The sequence below is a fragment of the Pelodiscus sinensis genome, chromosome 9, assembly GCF_052426305.1.
Source record: "Pelodiscus sinensis isolate ZL-2025 chromosome 9, ASM5242630v1, whole genome shotgun sequence".
Classification (NCBI taxonomy): domain Eukaryota; kingdom Metazoa; phylum Chordata; order Testudines; family Trionychidae; genus Pelodiscus; species Pelodiscus sinensis.
Genome location: NC_143060.1, coordinates 68,069,925 through 68,096,892, shown reverse-complemented (window position 1 = coordinate 68,096,892; position 26,968 = coordinate 68,069,925). Strand labels below are relative to the sequence as shown.

Here is a 26,968-nt window from a genome sequence, read left to right as displayed (position 1 = left end):
CCTGTTTGTGAGGAGCAGGTCAAGAGGAGTATGACTCTTAGTTTCCTCCAACACTTGCACCATGAAGTTGTCCATAACCCTCTCCAAAAACTTCCTGGATTGTCTATGCACAGCTATACTGCTCTCTCAGCAGATATCAGGGTAATTGACGTCCCCCATGAAAACCAGGGGCTTAGACTCTGGAAACTTATAATTTGCACCAAGGTCAGAGCAGAATTTGTGGATGAGATGACTGATGTGCAAGTAGGTTAGTGTTCCCCATTTTCACCAGACTGCTTGGTCCCCATCTAGATTAACATCCTGAGAAGACAGCAGCGAATGATCAAAAACCGGGAGTCAGCGTGCCAGTCGCGCAGAAAGAAGAAGGAATACATGTTGGGGCTGGAGGCAAGGCTGAAGACTGCCTTGCTGGAGAATGAGCAGCTCAAGAGAGAGAATGGCACACTGAAGAGACAGCTGGATGAATTGGTGTTAGAGGTAAGAAGTGGTAGGGCAAAATCCATACAGTTCTTTGTTCAAAATAAATTACCTTGTGTTGGTACACACATTATAATGGCATGTGCCAATTGCTGGGGCAATAGAGATGGCTGTTATCAACTTCTCTTTGCTAATAGTTTAAAATAATGTACACACTCATTATATTTCCCCTTCTTTTTCCCTCACCCACTAGTCTGGAGTCAGAGTCCCCCCCTCCTCGTAGATGCATCATTTCTGGATTAAATTGGTTTACTTACCAAAGTAATTACCATTGTTAATTACATTGGTATTCAAAGGAAGCTCCACGCTAAAGTAAGTGATGTGCTTCTCACATGCACTTATGCACCCTTCGTGTCCTCCTTCAGGGCTGCTAGCAAGGACCACCGTGATCATCTGGTCTATCCTTTGTAATACAGGCAGTAGAACTTCTGCGGATAATTCCTAGAGCAGATCTTTTCAGGAATTAATCCAGTCTTGATTTTAAAGTGTTCACCCCACCCCTGTGCTGCTCTTTATTTTTCTGTTTCCTTTGATTGGGAGGGGTTTTCTGCTTTTCAAGCCATGATTGCAACAGAAGAAACTTAAGTTACACAGTCCTAGTCAATTTCCCGTTATTGGACATGCTGTGCTTGGACATGCTGTGTGCAGGAGATGGACTTGTAGGAGTCTCTGCTCTCTTTGGCATGGAAGAATGGAGAAACAATTTGCAGGGCCGAGTCAGGACTGCGGATTTCAGTGGCATAGCTTCCAAATGTTAACCTCGTTACATAATTCTCATTACACTTCACTTTCGTTTCCTTTAGCAACTGTTTGCAGAGATTAATTAAAAAGAGATTATTCTGGAGATGTCCTTAAACACGTCATTCTCCGGCAAGGGTGACTCTATTTCAAAGCAAACCATTGAAAGGTGCCTCTAAGGGGCTGAGAAAGCAAGTGTTGGACTGTAGTGTTCAAATGATATGTGAAGGTGGCCTGGGAAACTCTCCCTTTTCTTGCAAATAGTTTCACTTCACAAAATAGCCAGGCTTATAGTCCTCCTTGAACTTCATGCATCTCATCCCTGGAGGACTCAGTGTTGTAGTTTGGGAGTTCTTAAATGTAAGAGCCAAAGTAGTTGAATTTTCAATCAAGGAGTTTTTCTTTTCCTGATTGACAGGCATTAGAGCGAGATAAGGTTGATTTAAAAACAACTTCCCCTTCAGTTAGAAGTGGGAAAGATAAGAAGGAGGTATGCTGCTGGAGGTTTGGTAGAAATGGATTCAGTTCCTGACTCTGCCAAAGACTTCCTAATGGCCTTGGGGGAAGTCATTATGGCCCTCATCTCCCCATCTGTAAAATGGCTATAATAGGCCTGCTGGGTTTTTTATGGGGGGCGGGCGAGGAGGATTTATAAATTACAGACTGTGAGGTGTTCAATACTCTGGTGAGGGGAGACAAAGTTTTAGTTTCTTGTTGCTGAAAACCTACTGGTTGTCCACAGGAGTTTTGGGTAGATAGCCTTAATTCAATGTAAAAAAGGGACGAGATTTGTTTTTAAATAGGCCAGGCTGTGTTCCTACATCTTTATGAAAAAAGAGGAAACTCATTTTTACCACCATAGATCTACACTCTGCAATTAACCCTTAACATAAAAGGCAACATCAGGAGTTAGAGCTTCAGACCCTCACTTACATTGTCTGTGTGCTCTGTCTCTCTGTTTAGAACCAGAATCTTAAAATCCCATCTCCCAAGAGAAGAGCTGTGTGTGTGATGGTGATATTGGCCTTTATAATGTTGAACTATGGTCCACTCAGGTAAGCTGTCTTCAAGCTCTCTTCCTCCATTTCCCCACAACAGTACAATGAATTATTGATTTGAATCCATAGCCTTGATTCTCTTCTTCCTCCATTCACCTCCCCAAGTTTATTTTCTACCTGACTCTTCAATACATGTATATGTGTATGTTGGTGGGGGGAGGCCATGGGCCGTCTTCACACTAAGGGGGCTTCTCGTGCATGGACAGTACGTGAACCAAGCATACTGTCCAGGGTCTGGTTCCTACAATGTGACCAAATGCAATCTAATGAGTTTGCTGTGTAACTTGGGATGCCCTGCTAGGAATTTGACTCTGACACTTAAATTGCAGTTGATAGTGCTCACAGTGGAGTTACCCAAACTTGGTATACAGTTTGCAAAGTACTTGCATTAATTTTTGCTTTTAAAAATTAAGCGTATGTGACCATGATATTTGCATCTTCCTTTGACTTACTAGAAACTTCTTGAGTTTGAGCTCGCTACAACTATGGGGGACAGAAGCTGGATTTCACTGGCCACGCTGGGTAGTACTTTGGGCCCCTCTTCTAGAGGGGGCCTGAATCTCTGCTGATGTTGCTCTGAAGTGGCCCAGCAGATGGTGCCCTCATCAGGATAGTAGCAAGGAAGAGCTGGGTAGAGAGAGCTCTTGGCATTGTGGCGTTGTGTCAGCAATTTGTTGGGAAAGAAACAACTTTATTCTGGTGTTTTCAAGCATTGTCAACTGATCATTCATCCTGTGAGAGGGGAAAAAACCGACCTCATATTCAGAGATTATCCCATCCCCAGAAAACGTTTATAGAGGCATATGTTTGTTGGGATGATATCACTGTTGGCTTGTGTGTGCAAGTTACTAGACCATCAGCGTTCAAGAATCTAAATGCACAGGACTTGTTGAGCCAGATTTACAAGTGAAATCCCAGTTAAAGTTCTTGGCAATAACGGATTTCCACATTTATCAACTTGACACACAAACTGGAAGAGTAAAACATTGCTAAATACCAGGTGCTGTAGAATGTCTGGAGAACTAGAGTCATTCCAGAGACAAGTTCAGTGTTGCCCCCCTCTCACCCCCATTGTCTAATTTATCCATGTTTCTGAAAAAGGGTCTGTGCCAGGTAGTTGGTTCTCCGGTCTTAGTTCCTTTGGATTTATTTCCATATTTTAAACGATGGCTCGTGGATTAGCAGCTCAGTGCCCAACTGCAGCCTATAATTTCTCTTCCCGTGTAACTGAAGAGGGAGGATAGAGATGATCAGCTGCTGTCAACATACAAGTGGTCAGCCTTGTTGCACTTCCTCAGACCTGCTGAGGAAGAAACCTGGACAATGGGTGGACTGGAGCAGTATTGCTTTTGGGATGGTTTATTGGTACATATTCTTACAAACAGGGCTCGACAAACTGCTGTTAGATTTCAGCTGGTCGCTCTGTGCACCCCATTCACCAGCGCTGCACGCATGCGCCTTGCCGGGCTGGCAAGTAGCTCTTGCTGCAGTTTGTCGAGCCCTGCTTGTGAGTAAAGTGATACTCACACACACACATATCATTCATGCTGGCAGTTTGGAAGTGGGCTGCAAGTGCAGTATAGGTTACTTTGGATTTCACTAGTGGCTGGAGTGCTGGCCAGGCGTCAGCTTCCCGGAGACTCGACAATAATGCTTCTTGGGAGATCCCTTCGTATCTTCAGGAGGCTTTACTCTCTCGAGGCTGGTTTCTGTTGTGATGTTACATCTTGTCCAAGAGAGAGAGTGATTTTTCTGGCCACTTCTCAGTTAATTTAACTGCTTTCCAGGGTCTTTGTCTGCCTTAAAAGGTGACAGATCCTAAACTGCCTTTGATTGGTTACATGCATATTCATAAGCAATATGGTTTCTAAGCAAAGATGGGCCTCATGGCCTTGAATAACAAGAACTTGCATTGTTTGACATACTAAAGATAACGTACCAAAGACATGATAAAAAGCTTAACATAAACTGTAACTAAGAAAGCCAAGGTCAGGGAAGAAGGGAAAAGCAGAGGAGTAGGTCTAGATACCAGTGGAGAGAAGGGAGGAGGGTTATGTGTGACTGGTTGCAAGCCTAGGGTGGTGGGGATCCAGTGGTTAGCTCTGCATGCACCTGACAGCAGTGGCAGCCAGCCAAAGGTAGTAGTGCTCTCTGGTAGTTAGTTCTGGGTGACAGGGCTCCGGCAGCTAGCTCCAGAGTTCAGCCCTCGGGCAGCAGAGGGGCTCAGGCCATCAACCACAGGATGGCAACTGTGAGCCCTACCCATCAGCATTGGGAGATGGTGCTTAGGAAGTTAGTCCTGCCCATCAGTTTGGGGCAGCTGTCAGCCCACACTGGTTAGTCGAGGGCATATTTCCCACTGTGCTCCACTTAAGCTGGTGTAATTGGCCTTGGTAGCAAAAGAATGGTAGTGTTGACACCGAGGCAGTTGAAATACTGTGGTGGCTATAGATCCACCTAATTTAAGTTGGCTGAAGTGTAGATAATCCCTCAGACTTGTTCAGAGGTCTGTCCCTTGCTGTAGATTCTGTCTTACTGCCATACCAAGTGGCAGATCAGTATTCTTACCTTATCTATTGACCAACCTGGCGCTTCAGACCAAATTTCCCAGCAGAGAGCAGTATTACCTCTCCTTTTTCAGGAATGGCATTTTTGCTAGGGATGTTTCCTGATGAGGATAATCCACCACTCTACTTCTCTCCTCCAGCATGGTGGAGTACGCTAATGGCCAGCAAGTACTCTGTCTGCAAGGAGACCTTTCCGAATCCACAGATGCTCCCAGCCTGAATCTGACTTACTGGGGCCTCTGCATCTCCCATATCAGCTGAGTCTTGTCTGCCAGGGTCACCTCCACAAGAGAGGCGCCATCCTTATCCACAGGGCTTGACAAATGGCAGCAAAAGCCGCTCACCAGCCCCGCACTGCACATGTGCAAGAGCCACATTGTGCATGTGCGCACCACCAGTAAACGGCACGTGCAGCTGAAATCTACTCGCCACGGGTGAGTAGATTCTGTAGTTTGTCGAACCCTGCTCATCCATGTGTGGGATGAAGCAGTTAACTCATCCTCATCAATTTGATCTGAGGAAGTGAGTCTGGCCCACGAAAGCTCATCACCTAATAAACCATCTTGTTAGTCTTTAAAGTGCTACATTGTCCTGCATTTTGCTTCAGCTACCCCAGACTAACACGGCTACATTTCTATCACTATTCATCAATTAGTGATACTTTGCATGTAATTTCCTCCTTACCCAAACCAACTCAGAGGGAATATTTCACCATCTTTTTTCTTACCCTCAGGTAGGACATGGTTTGTCAGTAAGAAACATGGTGATCCTTTTCATTCCTTTCAAAAGGAGGATCTGTGCTCCCTCATGGATGTTCTCTGCATTTCTTCCACAGTCTTGTGTCTGAGTTTGGAGACCTTCCCATAAACTAAGACCCATTGGAGAGCACCATTCAGGAAAAGGATTTCATCCCCAGACCAGGGCAAAAATCTTCACTTCAGAAAGCAAAAGACAAGCAAAAACTCCAGCCAAAGTCACAGAGAAGATAAGATGCATTTCAGGTCCTTTTACTTAATTTCACTTTAGATCCCCAGCTATAGAAGGGAAAGCTTTCAAAGGAGGAGGGGCAGGCCTTTCTCTGGGCATGTTTGAAGACAGATGAGGAAATATGTGGCCCTATTGAGATACAGCAAGAAAGAGAGCAAGAAGGTAAAGGGCAAATATCTCCCATATGATCTCTGCAACAGAAATTGCCATTCCCCCATTGCTCCTTCATGGAAATGATTTCTGAAAGAAACACTCCTGATAAAAATCATAGACGATTAGGGCTTGAAGAGACCTCAGGAGGTGTAGTCCAACCCTCCTTGCTCAAAGCAGGACCAATCCCAACTAAACCATCCCAGCTAACGTTTTGTGAAGCCTGACCTTAAAAACCTCTAAGGATGCAGAGTCTATCATCTCCCGAGGGAGCCCATGCCAGTGATTCACCACTCATCCAGTAAAATAGTTTTTCCTAATATCCAGCTAGATCTCCTTCACTGCAGCTTGAAGCCATTCTTGTTCTGTTGTCTGCTACCGCTGTGAATAGCCTGGCACCATCTTTATGAAGGTAAAGACTGCTATAAAATCCCCCATCCTCCTCTTTTCTGCAGACTGAATATGCCCATTTTCCTCAGTCTGTCCTCAAAAAGCATGTGCCCAGCTCCCTTATCATTATCATAGTCCTCCACGGGACTATGTCCAATTTGGGCACATTCTTTCTGTAGTGGGAGGCCCAAATAATAATCAGGTCCCACAATCTGCTGGCAAAGCTCCTCCTAACGCTGATCACCCCCTGTATAAGAACGTAAGAATGGTCGTACTGGGTCAGACCAAAGGTCCATCTAGCCCAGTATCCTGTCTGCCGACAGTGGCCAGCACCAGGTGCCCCAGAGAGGGTGGACTGAAGACAATGATCAGCGATTTGTCTCCTGCCATCCCTCTCCAGCCTCTGATGAGCAGAGGCCAGCGACACCATTTCTATCCCCTGGCTATAATAGCCTTTTATGGACCTAACCTCCAGGAAATGATCTAGCTTCTCTTTAAACTCTGTTATTGTCCTAGCCTTCACAGCCTCCTCTGGCAAGGAGTTCCACAGGTTGACTACACGCTGTGTGAAGAAGAGCTTTCTTTTATTAGTTTTAAACCTGCTACCCATTAACTTCAGTGTACTGCAGTAGGTGTATTTAAATAGTACTACTTTTAGCCTTCTCATTGCCACTGAGTTGTAATTGTGGTTTCCAAAGTAGTAATAATGGAGTATTGTCAATTCTTTGAGTAGTAGGATATCTGTAGTTAGGGCTGCATAATAATTCCATTCTAATACCATATTCCTGTTTTCCGATGCTCTCATCAGGTAGGCAGATGGCAAGTGGGATGGGATCTGGGGCTAAAATAGGAAAAGAACAAATTAAGACTGACTTAGACAAGTTACAAGTCTGCAAATTGGCAGGGCCTGATTAATGCACCCTAGAATACTTGGGGAACTGGCTGAAGAGGTCTCTGAGACATTAGTGATTTATCTCTGAGAACTTCTGGAGGACAGGAAACACTGGTGACCTCAGGACTGGAAAAAACAAATACACTGCCAGTCTATAAAAAGGGGAAAAGGACATTCCAGGGACTTATAAACCAGTCTGCTTAACTTTGGTAGCCAGAAAAATAAGGGAGCAAATAAATAATTTGTAACCACCTAGAAGAAATAAGGTAATAAACAGTGAACATGGATCAACCTAATATCTTCAACAGTTAACAATCCGTGGGGGGGGGGGGACACAATGGTTGTGATATCTTGACTTTACTAAAGCCTTACCTCTGCTGCAGCGTTTAGTTTATAAAAGCAGCTTTTCACTACAAAACAATGAAGGTGTACATGCTATAATGCCACTTACGGCAACAAAACTCTTCAGTGTTGGGGACCTAATAAAATAACCTTGATGAGGGATGTAGGGCTTTCTGTGCAAAAGTTTTGTGGATCAAGTGCCAGTGTAGATGGTGCCATTCTTTGTTGACTTAACTGGCCTCCCCCAGTATCCTACAGTGTCCACTATGTTCAGTGTTTTGAAGTCAGGTGCCCTTCAGGCATGTACCTCTCCCCTTTCAAAGCTCAAGGAAGCTTTGATATTGCTCAGCATGGAGACCTGACAAGATTGCTGAGGAGGCTGTGGGAATACACAGAGGGAGTCAATAAACCATAGGCAGGAAGGCAGACAGAGGAAGCAGCTGTTGAGAGCCTGAAGGGAGAAGAGACTACTATTTTGTGCAGTGCCGGGGGTTGGTGTTGGGGGGGGGGGGGGGGGCAGGGTGTCCCTTACCCCCAATCCCCAGGAGTGGTTGTTCAGACTGGTGTCTGAAGTTAAGGAGGTAGCATACCCACACATTCTTCCCCAAGACACGCTCTGTGTGTCTCACATAAACAACTCCCCATATACACACATCTCCCTATATACAATCATCCTTGCCAATCTAGACTCTCTTTTGCAGAAATGCTTTTAACGGAAAAACCTTTCTGTTAAAAGTATTTCCGCAGAATCATGCCAGTCTAGACGTAGCCCTAGAGGCCCAGTTGCACAGAGGGATTACTACCCACAATGCACTGCTCTGTGTTGATAGAGTTGCTAGTGTGTGTATGCTCTGCTGACACAGGGAACGTAGTGTGGACACCCAACAGTGGTTTACTTAAAGTAGTATAACTTTTGTCAACCCAACTCTGCAGGATAGACAGGGCCTGAGGCTTTGATGTTCTGTCAGGTGATCTCATAAACAAACTAGAAAAAATATAGTTCAGATGAACCTGATGTAAGATGGGTATATAACTAGCTGAAAACTGCGGAGAGTAATCAGTGGTTCACAATTCAGTTGAAAGGGAAATCCCACAGAGATCTGTTCTGGGTCCAGTTCTGTGGACAGTGCAAAGATGGGAGTGTTTCATGCTCTTTATAGGACAGGATTAGAATTCAAAATGATCTTGACAAATTTGAGAAATGGTTTGAATTAAATAGGATTAAATTCAGTAAAGACAAATGCAAAGAACTCTTCTTGGGAAGGAATAATCAATTGTCCAAATACAAAATAGGTACTAACTGCCTAGGAAGGAGTGCTGCAGAAAAGGATCTGGAGTTCTTAGGCGATCAAAACTAAATGAGTCAACAATGTGATAATGTTAGAAAAAAGGAACTTTACAACACTCTTGCTAATACATTAGAGAATAAACAGGATACCAGAAATAATACTTCCACTGTATTCACTCATAAGGCCTCAACTAAAGTATTGTGTGGCACTTCTGGGCACCATAGTTGATACAATATGTGGACAAACTAGAGAAAATCCAGAGAGCAACAAAAATTATTACAGGTCTAGAAAGAAATGACCAGTACGGAAAGATTGAAAAAGCTGGGTTTGTTTAGTTTGGAGAAGACAGAGGCATAACATCTTTCAAGTGCATAAAAGATTGTTATAATGAAGAGGGTAATACATTCTCAGCCTCTGAGGACAAGATAAATAGTAATGGGCTTAAATTGAAGTAAAGCAGATTTAGTTTAGCCATTAGGAAAAACTTCATAACTGTCTGGTGGTGAAGCACTGGAATAAATTACCTAGGGAAGCTGTGTGGTCTGTCATTGGAGGTTTTTAAGAACAGGTCAGTCAAACACCTTTCAGGGATGTTCTAGATAATCCTCCTGCTTCTGTGCCTGTAACTGGGATAGATGACCAATTGAGGTCCTGGCCCATCCTACTATTCGTGATTCTATTATAATAGTTTCAGTGGAAAAAGTTGGTGAGAGGAAAGTGAGACACGTTTCTCTTTATTGCAACAATGGTTAACTCTTTTTAAAGCTGTTGTGGAGCCAAAACAACTGACATGAAAATTGAAACTGGCCTTGAAATCGCCTCAGTGTGGAACATAGCACACCTGTCTTGCCCACACTATCAAAAGTTGCACAGCGCCTAGAACAAGTTGTCACAAGCTCCCCCATCCCAGGATGCTTTCTGCATATTTTCTTTGGTCCCTCTGTTTGAACAGAGGCAGTCTCTGATGGCCCTCTTTTTCCATGTTTCTTCAGCTGCCCAGTGGTACAGTTGCCATAGCAGCTGCCCTGCTTAATTCTTAACACCTGTCCCAAATAGTTGTATGTTTGTTTCTGAGTAACTTTAGAGATAGGAAATGTCTGCATTTGTTATAAACTCATTCCATTCAGGGGAAAATTGGCTTGGATTTGACTAAGATATGGTTTTATTGGTTTTGGGAAGCATAAAAGTAAGAAAACAGTGCGCCACATGTGGATACGTCACTTCGCTGCACACGCATTTACTGCCTTAATTTTCATTAGAGTTTTAAGTTAAATGCTATATGAAATTGTGTGAGCCTAATAGCTTTTATGGCCTCTTTGGCCCTGCAGGTCTCCAGAATCCCGCTCCCCTCCATCTTCAGCTACCATGCTTGCTTTCCCTGCACTAGAAATGGAGAGGCATGTGTATCGCATGAACGATTCTGTGGTATGATGTTCCTGTAGCACATGAAAGGGTTCTCTCCGATGTCCCTACAAAGCTGTGTGGGATCTGCTAGTGTCTACCCAAATGTTTCCGGGTTATGGTGTTCACACACCTTGTTTTGTACAAATAACTACTTCTCAGGGCTGATAGCACGATGCCTTAGCACCCTTTCATGAAAGAAACAGAGTGCTGCTGTGTTTTATATGAAAGAAGTGTGGGGAGTTTTTTGTGTAAATTGTTCTCTGCTATTCTGGTCTCTTGGATAGTAAATGGGAAAAATCTCAGAAGTTGGCCTGGAAAATTTTGTGCATCTCAACACTGGGCAATACTTAACACATACAACAGTGACTTGTCTGCAAGCAATTCCGTAGCATTGGTGCCCAGTCTTCCACTGATCTACAGCCTGTTCCTGAAGAATCCAGTTGGAGGCCAGGTGCTGCAGCAATGCTTTAGTTCTGGTGTCAGGTGTTGATTTTTATTGCTGTCAGCTGTGCTGGTGATGTCATCTGAGGGAGAGAAACACAACCTTATGCACACTTACGATATGGCAAGATTGTCGGGCTAAACGGGTAGTGATCAATGGTAGGATGTTAAATATCGGTTAATGGAATAGTTGAGTAACCTCACGAATTCTTATCAGTTTGTCGACTATTCTATAATTCCTGAGGGCAGGGCCAGCAGCCAGTGTGCCTCACTCCCAAGGAGCCCCCTGCCACACTGTGCTGCTGCCTCTGTATCAGAGGCAGCAGCATGGGGTGCCAGGCAGGAGCTGGTCTGCAAGGAGATCCAGTTTAAAAACCAACCTCCCTCAAGGACCTGCTGCCTGTCACTTTGTACTGTTGCCTCTGATAAAGAGGTAGCAGCACAGGTGGCAGCAGCCCTTGTCTGGGGTGGGGGGGTGTCTGTGCTCCCAGATCTGGTGCGAGCCAGAACTGAGCTGAGCTGTCTGCCTGCCCAGCTCCTAATACACTTTAAATATGGAGCCACAGCAGGAGAAGGCCCTGTGAGCTTGGCATGAGCCAGGACTAAGCCATGTTGCTGTCCAGCCTGCTAAAAAAATTTCTGGCGGGGCTGGGGAGGGAAATGTGCGCGCTCTATAGCATTAACCTATAAGCTTTTGCTTATCGGTTAATCAGCTGTACTATTACATCCCTAATCAATGGCCCGCTGTCTAGTTGGCAGCTAGTATCAAGCAGTGTGTCCCTGGGGTCGATCCTGAGCCAGTTTTCTTCAATATCTTCATTAGCGATCTGGATGATGGGCTGTTTGCACCCTCAGCAAGTTTTCAGATGACACTAAGTGGGTGGGAGAGGTAGGTAAGCTGGAGGGCTGGGATAGGGTCTAGAGCAGAGGTTCCCAACCGTTTCCAGATGGGGACCCATTTTGACCATTCAGAAAGACTTGGTGACCCAAAGCAATTAAATGGGGGGAGGAGGGAGGGTAGAGCCACCTGGGGAGACTCTTGGCGACCCTTTTGAAATGTAATGGCGACCCATAGGTTGGGAAACTCTGGTCTAGAGTGACCTAGACAGACTGAATGATTGGGCCAAAACATCTTATGAGGTTCAACAAGGGTAAGTGCAGAGTTCTGCACTTCGGATTGTAGAATCCCAAGTACTGCTACAGGCTGGGGACCAACTTGTTAAGCGGCAGTTCTGCAGAAAATAGGGTGACCAGATGTCTCCCTTTTATAGGGACAGTCCTGGTATTCAGGACTTTCTTGTGTGAGTGCCCCACGCTGATTTTTCAAAAGCAGTATCTCTTCACCCTAGCAGGAAAGGACCTTGGGATTATAGTGAACAAGAAGCTGAATGAGTCAGCGGTGTGGCCTGGAGCCAGGAAGGCTAATGGTATAGGGGTGCATTAGTAAGAGTATTGTCACCAGATCTAGAGAAGTAATTATTCCCCTTTATTCAGTACCGGTGAGGCCACATCTTCTGAGGCCCCCATTACGGAAAGGATGTGAATGCATCGGAGAGAGACCAGCAGAGTAACAAAAATGATTGGGACATGGAGCCATGTGACTTAGGAGGAGAAGCTGAAGAGTTGGGATTTACTTAGTCTGCAGAAGAGAAGAGTGAGGGAGGATCTTATAGCTGCCTTTAACTAGCTCAAGGGGGGTTCCAAAAAGAACGGAGCCAGGCTGTTCTCAGTGGTAGCAGATGACAGAACGGGAGCAATGGTGTCAAGTTGCAGGCCTAGGTTGGATATTAAGAAAAACTACTTCACTAGGAGGGTGATGAAGCACTGAAATGGGTTGCCTGTGAGGGGGAGGTGAGGCTAGAATCTATGTCCTCAGACGTTTTTAGACTTGGTATGACAAAGCCTTGGCTGGGTTGATTTAGTTGGGGTTGGAGTAGATATCTTCCTGAGGTCTCCTCAAGCCCTAATTTTCTATGGTTATATGATAATGTAGATATGGCAGTCAGTTTCTTCTGCAGTAGGAGAGCCTTAGCTATATACCTTTTAAATTAACACACGTTACAGGATTTGTGAGAAGAATACACTTTTAAAGTTGTTCTTTTTAGGGCAATTAACTTGCATTTTTCTCACTAATAGTTTTCCCCATTGGCAAGTGCTACTTTCGAATAAATTTTACAGACTGATAGGATGAGCTTTTCTTGCTAGCAGTAAGAATAGGTAACAGGAAAAAAAATGGATCTCCTGCCTTCTCCTCCCATCCAGGGACTGAGAGCCAATACCTATCTTGTCATTTTCATAGGTGTACATGTGGGGACCATTCTGAAATTTTTCCACATTAAGTTCAAGTAAGCCTGTCCCCAGCCATTGCTGACATGGCATACTTTTCTATGTCGTAGCCACAAAGCCAGGCTCCAACAGCTAAAATAAGCAAATCCTAGCCTTTCTGCTGCATGGGGGGAGGGACGGGGGAATGGGGCAGTTTTAGTTTGTGCTTCTGTTTTTATGAAAGCAGACACTTGATTAGTAAAAAGTAGAAGGTTTAAAATGCCTGTTTCAGTGCGTGCATGATTTTCAACAATCTGACCTTCATGAAATAGAAGAAAAAGGAAGCCAGCAACTGTGTATGACCCGTAACACTGTTGATAGCAGCAGCTGACTTCAGGCAAGAACACAGTTGCTCCACACCAGAGAAACCACTTTCTCTTTTAAAAGAACTCTTTTAGGCATGCTAGCTTTCTTAACCTTTGTCCTATAGAGAACCTTGGACAAATGACCCCCTACACACACAGTTGCCACCTCCTGGACCACCAAAGTCCTTCTCAGCAAAGTGTTTGCTGCAGTTAGCGAAATTGCTCATATGCTGGTACATTCTGCAAACGTTAATATTCTGCATTCGTACTCTTAAGCACAGCACTTAGAGATTGCAGGCCCTTATTTCCTTCAGATGTTTTATAAACACACTGGGAAGTCAGTAACACCTCAGGCAAGGGGAAAGAGAGAACATACTCCTGGTAGGTGGAACATGAGGACCTCACAGTGCACTGCAGCTCTATCTTCACTAACCAAAAAGGGGTGTTTTACCATGGAATAACAAGCCTAGGTTAGTTACACCACTGTGGAAATGTAGTGGAGGTAAACTGGGAGGGGTGAACCAGGAACATAGAGGCTGTGTCTACATTGGTATCCCGTTCCGGAAAAGGGATGCTAATGAGACACTTCGGAATTGCAAATCCCCCGCGGCATTTGAAGTGTCTCATTAGCATCCCTTTTCCGGAACGGGATGCCAATGTAGACACAGCCAGAGTGTAGTGATGACCTTCCCTAGATACCATGCAGTAAACACTGCACATGCCCTGTCTCCTGCTAGAATTTTAGAGTGAGAAATTACATTAGTTATCTCACTGTAACAGGCAATCAAAACCAAGCTGAGCCCTTTAAGTCAGTGAAAACCAAACCTGCGTAATAACATAAATGGCCATATTGGGTCAATCCAGTGGTCCCTCTAACAGTATCTGTCTTCCAACAGTGGATGGTGCCATGTACTTACGAGGGATGAATAGAACTGGACAGTTTATCGAGTGATCTGGCACACAGAGATTTAGGGACATCCAGAGCATGGGGTTGAATTCTTGACCATGTTGGCTAATAGCCATTGATGGATCCTTTCCCCAAGAACTTTGCATTAAAAAATGAACGAGGTAGTTTTTACCTTTAATCTTGCACAGCATCCCCTAGCAATGAGTTCTACGGGTTGACTGTGTGTTGTGTGAGCAAGTATTTTTCTACATTGGTTTTTAAAGCTGCTGCTTATTAACTTCATTGTGCGACCCTCTGGTTCTTGTGTTATGTGAAAGGGGTAAATAACACTTTCTTATTCACTTTCTTCACCCCAGTAATGATTTTATAGGCTTCTGGCAAATTCCCCCTTAGTAGTCTCTCTTCTAAGGTGAACACTCAATCTTTTTAATCTCTTCTCATATGGCAGTTGTGCCATACTCTTGTCATTTTTATTGCCATGGGTGAGTAGATAAGCGGATTTGTCAAGCCCTGGGCATATGAATGGGATAATCATATACCGTGAATCATATTTCCAATGATGCCTGACAAGTACCATCTTGCATAAAGTTTATCTGATATGTCATACTTGTATCGTGCAAATTTTCATAAAGAATATGGAATATGATGTCACGGTATGTGTTTTTGAATTTCAGCGTATTTGAAAGGGATCCCAGTGGAGCTGAACCCAGTCTGAGCCTTTCCCACCGGAGCAGAAATCTGCTGGGGTTCTCAGCCAGCCAGCTCAACGTGGCTCAGCAAATGCCTGATGTCATCCCTCGGAATAAGGAGAGGTATGGCAAATACATTTACAGTTTAAAAGTGCTAGCTGTTCATTATGCATTGCTCTCTTGACTTCCATTTCCCTGTGCATCACGAGGCAGAGTTAAGTTAGCATTGTTAGAGCAGCAAAACCTAAAAATGGAGTGCCTTGAAAGCTTATTCTTCTTATACTGTGGTTACAGGATCAGCCTAGCAAGATTCCTCTTAAGGCCTAATCTTGATACACTGAGATATAAAAATGAGCCAACCCCTTAATCGGGTATATCAGTGCATGCATTCCCTGGTGAGAGAGAGAGCTTGCACATGTCTCAGCAAAGCAGGAGTAAGCTGCTGTGGTGTCGGGCTTTTAATGTGCATTTCCATCAGGCCTTGCCTGGCCCCGTTCTGGTGCTGAGCACATCCTGTGACAGTCCCCACCACTGGACTTGCATACAGTTCAGAGAGCAGCTCCCAGTCTCTTCCAGCATAGTAGGTAAAAAGTTGCTGTCAGCTTTCCATATGAAGGGGTGTACGCTGCAAAGCAAGGGATTAAGGAGCAGATCTGGGCCTAGGAGGAGGGGATGTGGGGGGAGGGGGCGCCCAGGGCTAAGGTTGCCAGATGGTTGAAACAAAAATACCGAACACCCTTCTCCCCCACCCTCACCCCCCCCCCCCCCCTCCCCTCCCCACACTCAAAAAAAAAAAACCTGGGAAACAATTCTGTTGAAGGGGAAAAAGGTGGGGGGGGGGGGGGGAGGGAGAGAGACCAAAGTTGTTGAGCAAAAAAACCAAAACTCCAGGTAAGCCAATAAAAATAAAACAGCATGTCCCCTTTAAGATAGTGCAGGGATAGGAACAGGGTTAGGGTTAGCATTGAGCACTAAGACCCAGGGGAAAGCATTGCTTCCCCTAAGTCTTTTGGCCAGCAGCCTTGGGGAACCAGGTAAGCATGAGGCCTGGGGTCGGAGGTCTGGGGGTGTTGGGAGCCGGAGAGGTTTGGGGAGGGGGAGAGGCTGGGTGCTGAGTGTTTGTAGGGTTGCCAGGTGCCCGGCATTTTTGCCTCCCAGCTGGGGGAAAATTTAGAAAATACCGGACTGTCCAGGTGAATACCAGACACCTGGCAACCCTACCCAGGGCTTCAAGCCCTGTTGGCAGTGCTCTAAACCCATGCCCCGTGGAGATCCACACAAAGATTGTTTGAAGTGCCTCGGTGAGGGCCATTTGACTGACACCTGCAAGATTTGCAGGTCCTTTAAGCCGTACGCAGAGGGAAAGAGACTCCAGGCTTAAGCTCCTGTTAATGGAGTCAGCACTTCAAACCCCCTCCCCCTGCTCCCCGTGCCAGCTGCACTTCAACACCCAGTGCCGGCTCCTGCACCATCAGTAAGGAGTGCACCGGCGTCAACGAGGGACACGCAACAGGCGCCGAGGTACCATCTCAATCTCTGGTGCAGTCAACTAGTAAGAGGGCACGAGGTGAAAGGTTGCCGGGGAAGCGGGATCGGAGCACTCGCCCTCAAGAGCCTGGTGAGATTGGGACCCCCAAGAGGCCAGGACCTGTCCATGGAGGAGATCCGAAGGCCATCCATGCCGGAGGCGTTCTCCGCGGCCCAGGAGCTGATAGAGCTCATGGCCTCCCCAGGTGCAGCACCACACATCATGGAGGAGCACGCAGGCCGCGAGAGCCATGTGGCTAAGCTGGCTCCAGCATTGCAGCCGGTACCGCCCAAGCCATCACCCTGGCAGGAGCCGGGCACTGCACCGTCAGCACCAGCATCTCCGGTGCAGGAGGCAGTATGGAGGAGGGCGCCTCTCCCCGTGCAGTCGGCACCGCTTCTGGTGGCACCACGCCCTCCGGCACCGGAGTACAATGCCATGCCACCCCCACCGGTACCACCCGTACCCTATAGAGGGAAACCAGCAGCCATGGTTCATCATGCGGCGCAAGGAGAGCAAGGGTCTTCGGCACCCCACAGTTGGTGTCGGAATACTCTTCGGAGTCCGATGCAGAGTCTCTAGTCTCGCCATCCTCCTCTCGACGGTCGGTTGCATCCATGGTCTCTCACTTGTCCCGTAGGTCAGCGTGCCGCTCCAGATCAGGTCACTGGTCCCCGTCTTGGCACCGCTTGGGGCATCGCAGCCCACCTATGGTCCAGACGTGGCCCCCTCAGTGGCAGCTGCCTATGCAATGGCCCTTCTGGACACCGTGGGCCTATCAGGCGCAAGGCCCTGACCCCTCGAGACCAGGGTCCATGGTGACCATGGTACACTCTAGCTGCAGGTCTGCTCCCTCTGCCACCCCGCTTACCAGAGACCTGGGCTCAGAGACTAGAAGTAGCCCCTCAGGGTCGAGAGGTGAATCGGCTCAAGCACTCCGTCAGCCTCCCCCAGAAGGCCCTGCACAGAGCCCTGGCCCCAGGGCTGATCCTATGGCCACAGTTGTGGTTCAACCCCAGCTGCTGGAATCCTCGTCCCCATTGCCGGATGAGACCTTGGCAGACCCGTCTCCGCGTATGCCTACAATGGACATGCGAGCCCATCAAGACCTCCTCAGGCTCCTCGCACAGAACCTGTGCATACAGGCAGAGGCGGTCAAGGAGGAGGCAGACTCGATGGTGGACATTCTTACTGCTGACACCCTGGCTAAGATCGCCCTCCCTCTGAATAAAACAGTGGCAAAGATAACCAAAACCTTATGGCAGACACTAGCACACAGAAAGGGGCTGAGCGGAGGTATTTCATGCCCCAGTCTGGGCATGAGCATCTCTTTGTGCATCCACCATCAGGTTCAGCAGTGGTCCAGGCTGCTTGCCAGAGGGAGAGGCAGGGACTGTGGGGCCCTACTCCAACAAGTAAGGAGCCAAAGAAGATTGACCTACTGGGGCACAAGGCATATGCTACAGCGGGCCCACAGCTGAGGATCGCAAACCAGCAGGCGATGCTTAGCCGGTATGCGTACAGCTCCTGGGTGGCGGTGGACAAATTCAAGGCCCAGCTCCCTCAAGCTTCCCAGCGGGAGTTTGCCATGTTTACGGCGGAAGGGCGAATAGTTGTGCGAACAGCGCTGCAGGCCGCCCTGGATGCTGCAGACTCAGCAGCTCAGGCCATGGCCATGAGCATAGTTATGCATAGGTGCTTGTGGCTCCAGGTCCCTGGCATACCGCAGGAGGTCCAAATGACGTTGCAGGACCTCCCCTTCGAGGGCTCCAGGCTGTTCTCGGAGCAAATGGATGGCAAGCTACATAGCCTTAAAGACTCCAGGGCCACTTTAAAGTCCCTTGGCATCCACACCTCGGCCCCGCAGCGCTGTCCCCTCAGCTAGAGGCCACAGAGGGGCTATCAGCAAGGGCCGCGATTTGACAGTAGGAGGTGGCCTAGGGCTCCTACAGCCAGGGGGAATAGGAGGAGGTCACAGAGAACTCCGGGTCCTCCAGTAAGTCCCAGGGGCCCAAGCCCGGCTTTTGAAGGTGTGCCCGGGAACGGAATTCCAGTTGCTTCCATAGATCGACCCTTCCGCCAGAGATTATCCCCTTTTTACTGGGCCTGGTGCTCTATCACCACAGACCCTTGGGTACTGGACACGGTACACAGGGAATACGCTATTCCGTTCCTTTCTTCCCTGCCCTCCCATCCCCCTTTCTGGTCCCTTTTCAGGGACCCCTCTCACAAGACCCTGCTCAGGCAGGAGGTCTCCCTGCTGCTTTCCCTAGAGGTGGTAGAAGAGGTCCTACTGTCCCTCCGGGGAAGGGGCTTCAATTCCTGCTACTTCCTGATCCCAAAATCCAAGGTGGGTCTCTGCCCTATCCTTGACCTAAGGGGGCTCAATGCCTTCTTAAGAAAGTCAAAATTCAGGATGGACCCTATGCCAGGAGGTGCTAGTTCTCTGGGATCTGTGCATTGCGCAGGGGGTTCATTTGCAGGCCACTTACCTGCCGGGGTCATGCACACCTTGGCAGACTGACTGTTGGACCTTTTTGGCTCATGAATGGTTGATCAAGGGGAAGGTGGAAGACCCCCCTCTTCCACAGGTGGGGCTCTCCCCTAATAGATCTGTTCGTAACCCATGCCAACAGGAAGTGCCCCAGGTTCTTTTCATACAGGAGTCAGGGCAAGGGGTCCATGAGGGATGCCCTCGTGGAGGCATGGCCAGTGGGCCTGCTATATGTCTTTCCTCCCTTTCCCCTGATCCATGATGTGGTCATGCAGGTCAAGAGGGGTGGGGCCACGCTCATTCTCATAGCCCCGGAAACATTGGTACACGACTCTGATGTCACTGTTGATCACGGATCCCGTCCCCCTGCCGATGGTCCCGGACCTCCTAACTCAGGAGCTCGACCAGGGTCGGCTGTGCCACCCGAACCTCCAATCCCGCCACCTCAAAGCTTGGATGATCAGTGGCTGAGGGGGGGGGGAACACTCCTTTGCTCAGACCCAGTGAGGAGGGTACTCGCAGGGAGTAGGAAACCCTCCACTAGATCCTCCTACCTAGCCAAATGGAAGAGGTTTTCTATTTGGATCAGTCAGAAAGGGGTAGCCCCAGAAAGGGCCCCTATTCCCCTTATTTTAGACTACCGTCTCAACCTCCTGGGCCAGGGGCTGCCCACCTCCTCGATTAGGGTACACCTGGCAGCCATTGCAGCCTTCCACCAAGGAGAGGGCAGAAGGTCGGTCTTTGCACAGGATATGGTAAAGCGCTTCCTGAAGGGACTGGACAGGTTATATCCCCACATCCGATGGCCAGTGCTGCAGTGGGATTTGAACCTGGTGCTGCGGGGGCTCATGCGCCCACCATTCGAGCCGTTGGCTACGTGTTCTCTCTCACCTCTCATGGAAGGCGGCGTTTCTGGTGGCCATTACCTCAGCCAGGAGCTGTGGGCCCTCCCCTCAGAACCTCCGTACACAGTGATTTCGAGGGACAAGGTGACGATGCGCCCCCACCTGACTTTCCTCCCTAAGGTAGTTTCCCTGTACCACGAGTCCCAGGAGATTTTCCTGCAGTGTTCTACCCAAAGCCGCATGCGGATGGGAGAGGGGGGCTCCGCTCACTGGACGTTAGGAGGGTCTCGCCTTTTACTTAGGACGCGGTTGTTTTGCAAGTCCACTCAGTTGTTTGTCTCCATAGCAGACAGGATGAAGGGTTCCCCGGTATCCGCTCAGTGTCTTTCATCATGGATCACATCGTGTATCAAGACCTGTTACGATCAGGGCTCGACAAATTACGTAATCTACTTGCCTGTGGCGAGTAGATTACAAGCCGCAAAGCCGGCACAGCCCGCAGAAACGCGCGACTGGTGAGCAGGGCTTGCTGCCACTTGGCAAGCCCTGGTTACAGTCTTAGGGGGAAGGTGGCTGTCCACTCGACTAGGGCCCAAGCCTCTTCCATGGCCTTCCTAGCCCAGGTGCTGGTCGTGGACAGATGCAGGACGGCCACCTGGTCCTCAGTCCATACCTTCACCAAGCATTATGCCATCACACAGCAAGCTAGTCAGGTCGCAGCGGTAGGTCAGGTGGTGCTGCAGTCTGTTTCGCTGTAGGCTCTGACCTGCCTCCTTACGGGTTTGCTTGGAATTACCTAGACAGAATGGACATGAGCAAGCTCTCAAAGATAAGATGGTTACTTACCTCGTAACTGTTGTTCTTTGAGATCTGTTGCTCATGTCCATTCCAATCCTGCCCACCTCCACCTTTGTCAGAATCTCCAGCAAGAAGGAACTGAGGGGGTGGAGGGCCAGCAGGGGGTTATATGCTAGGATATACCGGTGTCAGTCCAGGGGGCTCCCCTGCTGGCCCTACGGGTACTGCTAAGGGCAAAAAGGCTTCTGGAACTTGTGCACGGGGCGCACACACCCCTAGATGGAATGGACATAAGCAACACATCTTGAAGAACAACAGTTACGAGGTAAGTAACTGTCTTTTCTTCATGGCTAGGTCTTTTTGTCTACCAGTCACCCAGATTCACTAGTCCACCTACTACTAGCACAGTGCTGTAGGCGTAAAGCAATGGCTGTGGGCAGAAGGTTTGCAAGTGATGAATGATATCTGCAAATCTAATCGGAGTGCTGGTTTATCCTCTTATTTGTATTGCAGTCGCCCCTAAGACTCAGGCCCCATTGTGCTGGACTTGGGACAAAACAACTTCCGTGGCCCATGGAGATAACTATAAGTGAACAGTTAAACTGCTAACTTCTTTGGCGTGTGTGTGTGAGCGAGCACTGCAGACTTTTGGCTTACTGGTCAAATTTTGTTTGTGGCTCCCAATCCAAGATATTGCTGATATGATTCCATGTGTTGTGTCTTCAGAAATCCTAAGGGAGGAGGGAACAAAATACTGAGTTATTGGTTGCAAATTGTCGTTTTCTAGAACCTTGCAGGAACTTGGCAAGAAACTTGAAGGGATTTTGGTGTCTTTATTTCCAGATATGAACGTTCTGTATCTGATAACAAAGCCTTAATGGTAGTAACAGAAGACCCATTATTGTACGTTTCTCCACCACCCTGTCAGCCGCTGGTCAACCGGACTGAGTCTCTCAGGTCAGCAAATATTGATTTCCCAGTGTGTGTTTTTTAATTTGTAGAGGTGCCTGGATTTTTGTTTATATCCATTTTGGATGCATTGTGATTAATGGCAACACAAACCTGATTTAGCTTTTTACATTTAGTTAAAACTGTGTGCTGTTTTGTACCATGGTGTAGATTCTTACCTAGTAGTCTGAGCAGGATTCAGGTCTAGTGGGTGGAGCTGGCATCCAGAAAAGGGAACCAAGCCAAGGAGTCTGCTCCATAGTTAACTACCAGTTAGACAGCCAGAGGTAAACCAGAATCAGATGCAGGAAACAAAACTGAGAGTCAGAGCCAGTGTTCCCTGTAAGCTGTGCGTGTTTATGGCCACTCAGGAGAGATTCAGATGCTGCCCAGCTGATCAGTAGAGCACCCACAGCTAAGTTTTGTGTCTACTGGTGCTGCATATTCACACATGCCTCAGATTTATTCTGCACATGGATGAAAAAGTTTAGAGGGAACGGTGGTCAGAACTAAGGATGTAAAATTTTGATTAATTGCCATTTGCGTTGACTATTCCATTAGCAGTGAAAGCGCTGCAGAGAGCATGGGGACAGCGGGGGGACTCAAGCAGTCCCCTGCTAGCCCTGTGCTCCCTGCGGCATTTCAAAGCAGCAGCACTGCATGGAGCCTGGGGCCCTAGCTGACCTAGGGCTCCATGCAGTGTTGATACTTTGAAATCCCATGGGGAGCCTGATGTCAGGCTCCACGTGACCTTTCAAGGTGGCAGTGCCTCGTGGAGCCCAGGGTCCATGCAGCGCTGTTGCATTGAAGCATCCCCTTCTCTCCCTCCCCGCCACCCCGGCTCTTTCTGGTAGAGGCAGCAAAGGGGAGAAGTGACTAGTCAACAAGCATGTCGACTGTCCGATAAGCGTTTGCTTGTCGTTCACATTCCTAGTCAGAACCAAGGTCCGATACTGAATGGGTATCAAGCTGGAATCGGGATCAGAAGTCAGAGGCCAGGGTCAGAGCCGGAACTAGTTACTAATGATTGGAGGTGAGGTGTAAGGACTGGGACAGGAGGAGAGGCAAGGATTAAGCCTGGAGTAGGATCATGGTGGGAGTAGGGGTAAGGCAGGAGCATAGTGGGAATTAGGAACTGGGTTGAGTGTGGGAGGCAGGCGCAAGCAGGGTCCAATACAGCCGTAATAGGAAAACACTTTGTTTGGGTAAACTTCCTGTGCCACCTGGCTCAGAGTCTGGATGGACCTATATTGGTGTAGCTGGGCGACCCTCCAGTCTGATGGCACTTGGCAGAGTCCTTAGTCCTACTAGCTTCTCAGACCAGATGCCAGCAGCTTACTAGGTTGAGCTCAGGATCCAGTGGGTTCACAGCTCAAGACATCCCATGCATCTGGAGCTGGAATTGTGCGGTGTCCAGCTACGTGAATCCATCACTGCGTGTTTTTTCTTTTCTTCTTTTTTCACCTCTACTCTCAATTAAATTGAGTATTTCACCCAGGTTTGTTCTTGAGTTGGTAGACTTGTGACTTAAATCTCAATATTCCCCCTTTGCTTTCAGGATTTATGTTTGTTTAGTTGAATGTAGGAACTATTGTAGGTGGAAAAATCCAGTCCAAAATTAACATGTAGTAGATATTTAGCTATGAATTCTCTTTGAGCTTGTGATTAACGCTCGGGCACCAGTGTAAAAAGGCATACAATATAAAACATTAAGATGAAAAACCACCTAACATTAAATCATGAGAATTTCCAAGTGGACTGTTAAAATGCTGCTTGAAACCCAAGACATTTTGACACCTTTTTTTAAAGACCTGCCTAATTTAATGTTGCATTTTACAGGTTAAATCATGAACTTCGAGGGTGGGTTCATAGGCATGAAGTGGAAAGAACAAGATCTAGTAGGATGCCTAATAACCAATCACAGAAAGCACAAGTCCAGGTAGGTTTGATCTGTTGGATCATTAGCCACACAAGTTAACTGCTGGCAACATGACCAGACTTCCTGAGACACTGCTCATTCCACAAGGCTTTTGAGTGAAGTAAAATTGATCAAAGATGGAAAGAGAGCCGCAGATGGGTAGAGCAAAGGGTTGCGCACTACAAGTAGGACCTCCCTGATTTGGCATTTGACAGATTCCAAACAGACCTCAATAGCTGTCAGCCCCAGTGACCTCCCCCGGCTGCCAAGCTCCCTGCCTCTGGGCCACCAGCCTGGCTTCGCTACCGGCCCTCACCAGGGTGCTCTTGTTCAGCAACATCCATGGTCCTGATGGATGTTGCCAGACCAGAGAATCATGGACCAGAAAGATTCAATCTGTAGTTATTTCTGGAATCCCTGATTGGTTTAGCCATTCGAAAGGATGAGACTATGTAAAACAATCTTTCCCTGTGTTTAGAAAATACATCCAGCCGTTTAACTGGAAAGTTTTAGCAGTCTGTATTTTTGGAGCAGGAACTTGAAATTTGGTGAAGAAACGGTGTTAATGAGGGAGGTGCTTTTGGAGGACTTCCTGAGACTCCTTCCAGCATTGACAGAGTTCTAGGCTTCTGAATTGTCATATGCACCAATCCAGTAAAGGTTTTTAGAGGCTTGCAGCAAAAATCTCTGAAGATTCTATCTGCACTGAATATATTTCCAGTCCTGCTGACCTTGATCTGCATCTTGATGTTACAAGGAGGAGGGAGGAAAATTATTCTCCTTAACCTCTGAGGCTAGGACAAGAAGCAATGGGCTTAAATTGCAGCAAGGGAGGTGTAGATTGGACATTAGGAAATACTTTCTCTCGGGGTGGTTAAGCACTAGAATAAATTGTCTAGGGAGGATGTGGAATTTCCTTCACTGGAGATATTTAAGAGCAGGTTAGACGGACACCTCTCAGGGAAGGTGTAGATGGTGTTTGGTTCTACCCTGAGTGCGGGGGACTGGACTTTGACTTCTTGAGGTTCCTTTCAGTTCTAGTATCTTATGATTTTAAGGGTGCTTCTAAGGATCACTCAGTCTCCTACATGCTGGGCCCATGCACAGAGCTCAAGCTCCTGAGAGGATGAAGGAGCAGCAGCAGCAATGTGTATCCCTTCACCTTTGGTGTAGGAGCCGGGGGGGGGGGGGGAGAACATTCCATTAATGGGTATTGTGAGTTCTGTGCACTATATAGTCCTTATTATTGAGTTGGTGTGTTGAAGAGCATAATGAGCATCATTCTCATTGGTTTACAGATTTTGCACAGAAGTAGCACAGCATTATTCCAGGAGAGCAGGGAATGAATTCCTGTCTCTGTCTCAGATCCAAGTCTCATCCAAAGGCTCACTGGCAAACCTGTATGCTTGGCTATGCTGTCAGTAACCATAGACCATACTCCTCTTCAGAGCCAGACATTTCATAGATTGGGGAATTCCAAGGCCACAAGAGATCACTGTGATTATCTGTCTAGTCAGATCTCTGGCATAATACAGGCTCCAGAATTTCCCTACAATAATTTGTTTGAACTAGGACAGATCTTAGAAAAATATCCCATCTTAATTTAAAAAGTACCAGTGATAGTAAACCCTTGGTAAATTGTTCTAATAGTTAAAGTCGTATTTCCAGTCTGAAGTAGAAGCTAGGAATTCTGACGGAATCCCAACAGTCCTTTGCCGCTCAGCAAATAATTGTGCAAGTCACGGTGGTGTGTGTCTAGTGCAGGGCTACTCAACCCGCAGCCCGTTTGTTTGCATCCCACGGTGCAGTTCGGGTTTATGCAGGGCTCAACACATGTCCTGCCGTTGGGGGACAAAGCAAAAAAGGAGTCAATATAATTGTCTTCTATTGAGAGGCGTTTTAATAGTTAAATTCCTGGACTGTCATTGCTCGTTAAAAGTGCTGCCATATGGATGGAAATCGGGTAAATGTTGTATTTTTTTAATATCGGCAGAGCTGACTTAAAATGGGGCCTGTGTGTTGTGTAGTCTTGCCTTAATCTTTGTATTCATGCCTATCCTTGTGAAAGAAGCTATTTGCATTTATATTTGCATGTATATGCAACCACACTTATGTTGCAGCCCTCTGCATGTGCTGAGAGTATCATTGTGGTCCCCGGGGCTTCCAAAGATGAGTAGCCCTACACTAATGGCGTGCCTGTACAGAGGAGAAGAGCCTGCTACTGCAACTAGTTACTCCTTTAGTTCAGTGTTTCTCAAACTTTTTTTAATAAAATACCCCCTTTTCAAAAAAATAAAATAAAAGTCCCCCCAGTAGAATCATAGAGCTGGAAGAGACCGTAGCAGGCCATCAAGTCCAGCCCCCTGCCCAACGCAGGACCAGTCCCAATTAAATCAACCCAGCCAGGGCTTTGTCAAGCCGAGACTTAAACACCTCTAGGGATGGAGACTCCACTACTTCCCTAGGGAACCCAGCCCAGTGCTTCACCACCCTCCTAGTGAAATAGTTTTTCCTAATATCCCACCTGGACCTCTCCCACCACAACTTGAGACCATTGCTCCTTGTTCTGCCATCCGTCACTACTGAGAACAGCCTCTTGGAACCTCCCTTCAGGAAGTTGAAGGCTGCTATCAAATCCCCCCTCACTCTTCGCTTCTGCAGACTAAACAAACCCAAATCCCTCTGTCTCTCGTCATAGGTCATGCGCTCCAGCTCCCTAATCATTTTGCTCACCCTCCGCTGGATCCTCTCCAATGCGTCCACATCCTTTCTATAGTGGGGGGGGCCCAGAACTGGACACACTATTCTACATGTGGCCTCACCAGAGATGAATAAAGAGGAATAATCACATCTCTGGATCATCGACTGGCAATGCTCCTCTTAATGCAACCTAGTATGCCATTAGCCTTCTTGGCTACAAGGGCACATTGTTGACTCATGTCCAGCTTCTCATCCACTGTAATCCCCAGGTCCTGTCTGCAGAACTGCTACTTAGCCAGGGAGTCGAAGTCTGATTTTTCTGAAGTCCAAGGTGTGTATTTTAGTACTCTCTTTTCTTCCTTTGGTCAGGATCCTGAAATCTACCATCTCATGATCACTGCTTCCCAGGTTGTCACCCACCTCTACTTCCCCTATTAGGTGCTCTCCGTTTGTGAGCAGCAGGTCAAGCTGCGCACGGCCCCTGGTCAGTTCCTGCAGCACTTGTACCTAGAAGTTATCCCCAGCATTCTCCAAAAACTTCCTGGATTGTCTGTGTACTGCTGTATTGGTCTCCAAACAGATGTCAGTGTGATTAAGGTCCCCCGTGAGAACCAGGGCCTGCGATCTGGAAACTTCTACGTTGTCCAAAGAAAGCCTCATCCACCTGATTCAGCGGCCTGTAGCAGACACCAACCACAACATCACTGCTGTTGCTTACACCTCTAAACTTGATCCATAGAGACTCAACAGGCTTTTCTCCCTCTATATACTGGAGT

General features: G+C 47.4%; 1 protein-coding gene across 2 annotated transcripts in view; it reads left to right on the top strand.

Annotated features, from left to right (window-relative positions):
• ATF6 (activating transcription factor 6) overlaps positions 1-26,968 on the top strand; it is a 115,874-nt gene that overhangs the window by 28,432 nt on the left and 60,474 nt on the right. For both annotated transcript variants that reach the window (XM_075937104.2, XM_075937105.2), the window contains exons 8-12: positions 292-477; positions 2,179-2,270; positions 14,947-15,084; positions 21,470-21,583; positions 23,414-23,513. In XM_075937104.2, the coding sequence (XP_075793219.1) occupies positions 292-477; positions 2,179-2,270; positions 14,947-15,084; positions 21,470-21,583; positions 23,414-23,513 (630 nt within the window). The remainder of the gene's footprint in view (positions 1-291; positions 478-2,178; positions 2,271-14,946; positions 15,085-21,469; positions 21,584-23,413; positions 23,514-26,968) is intronic.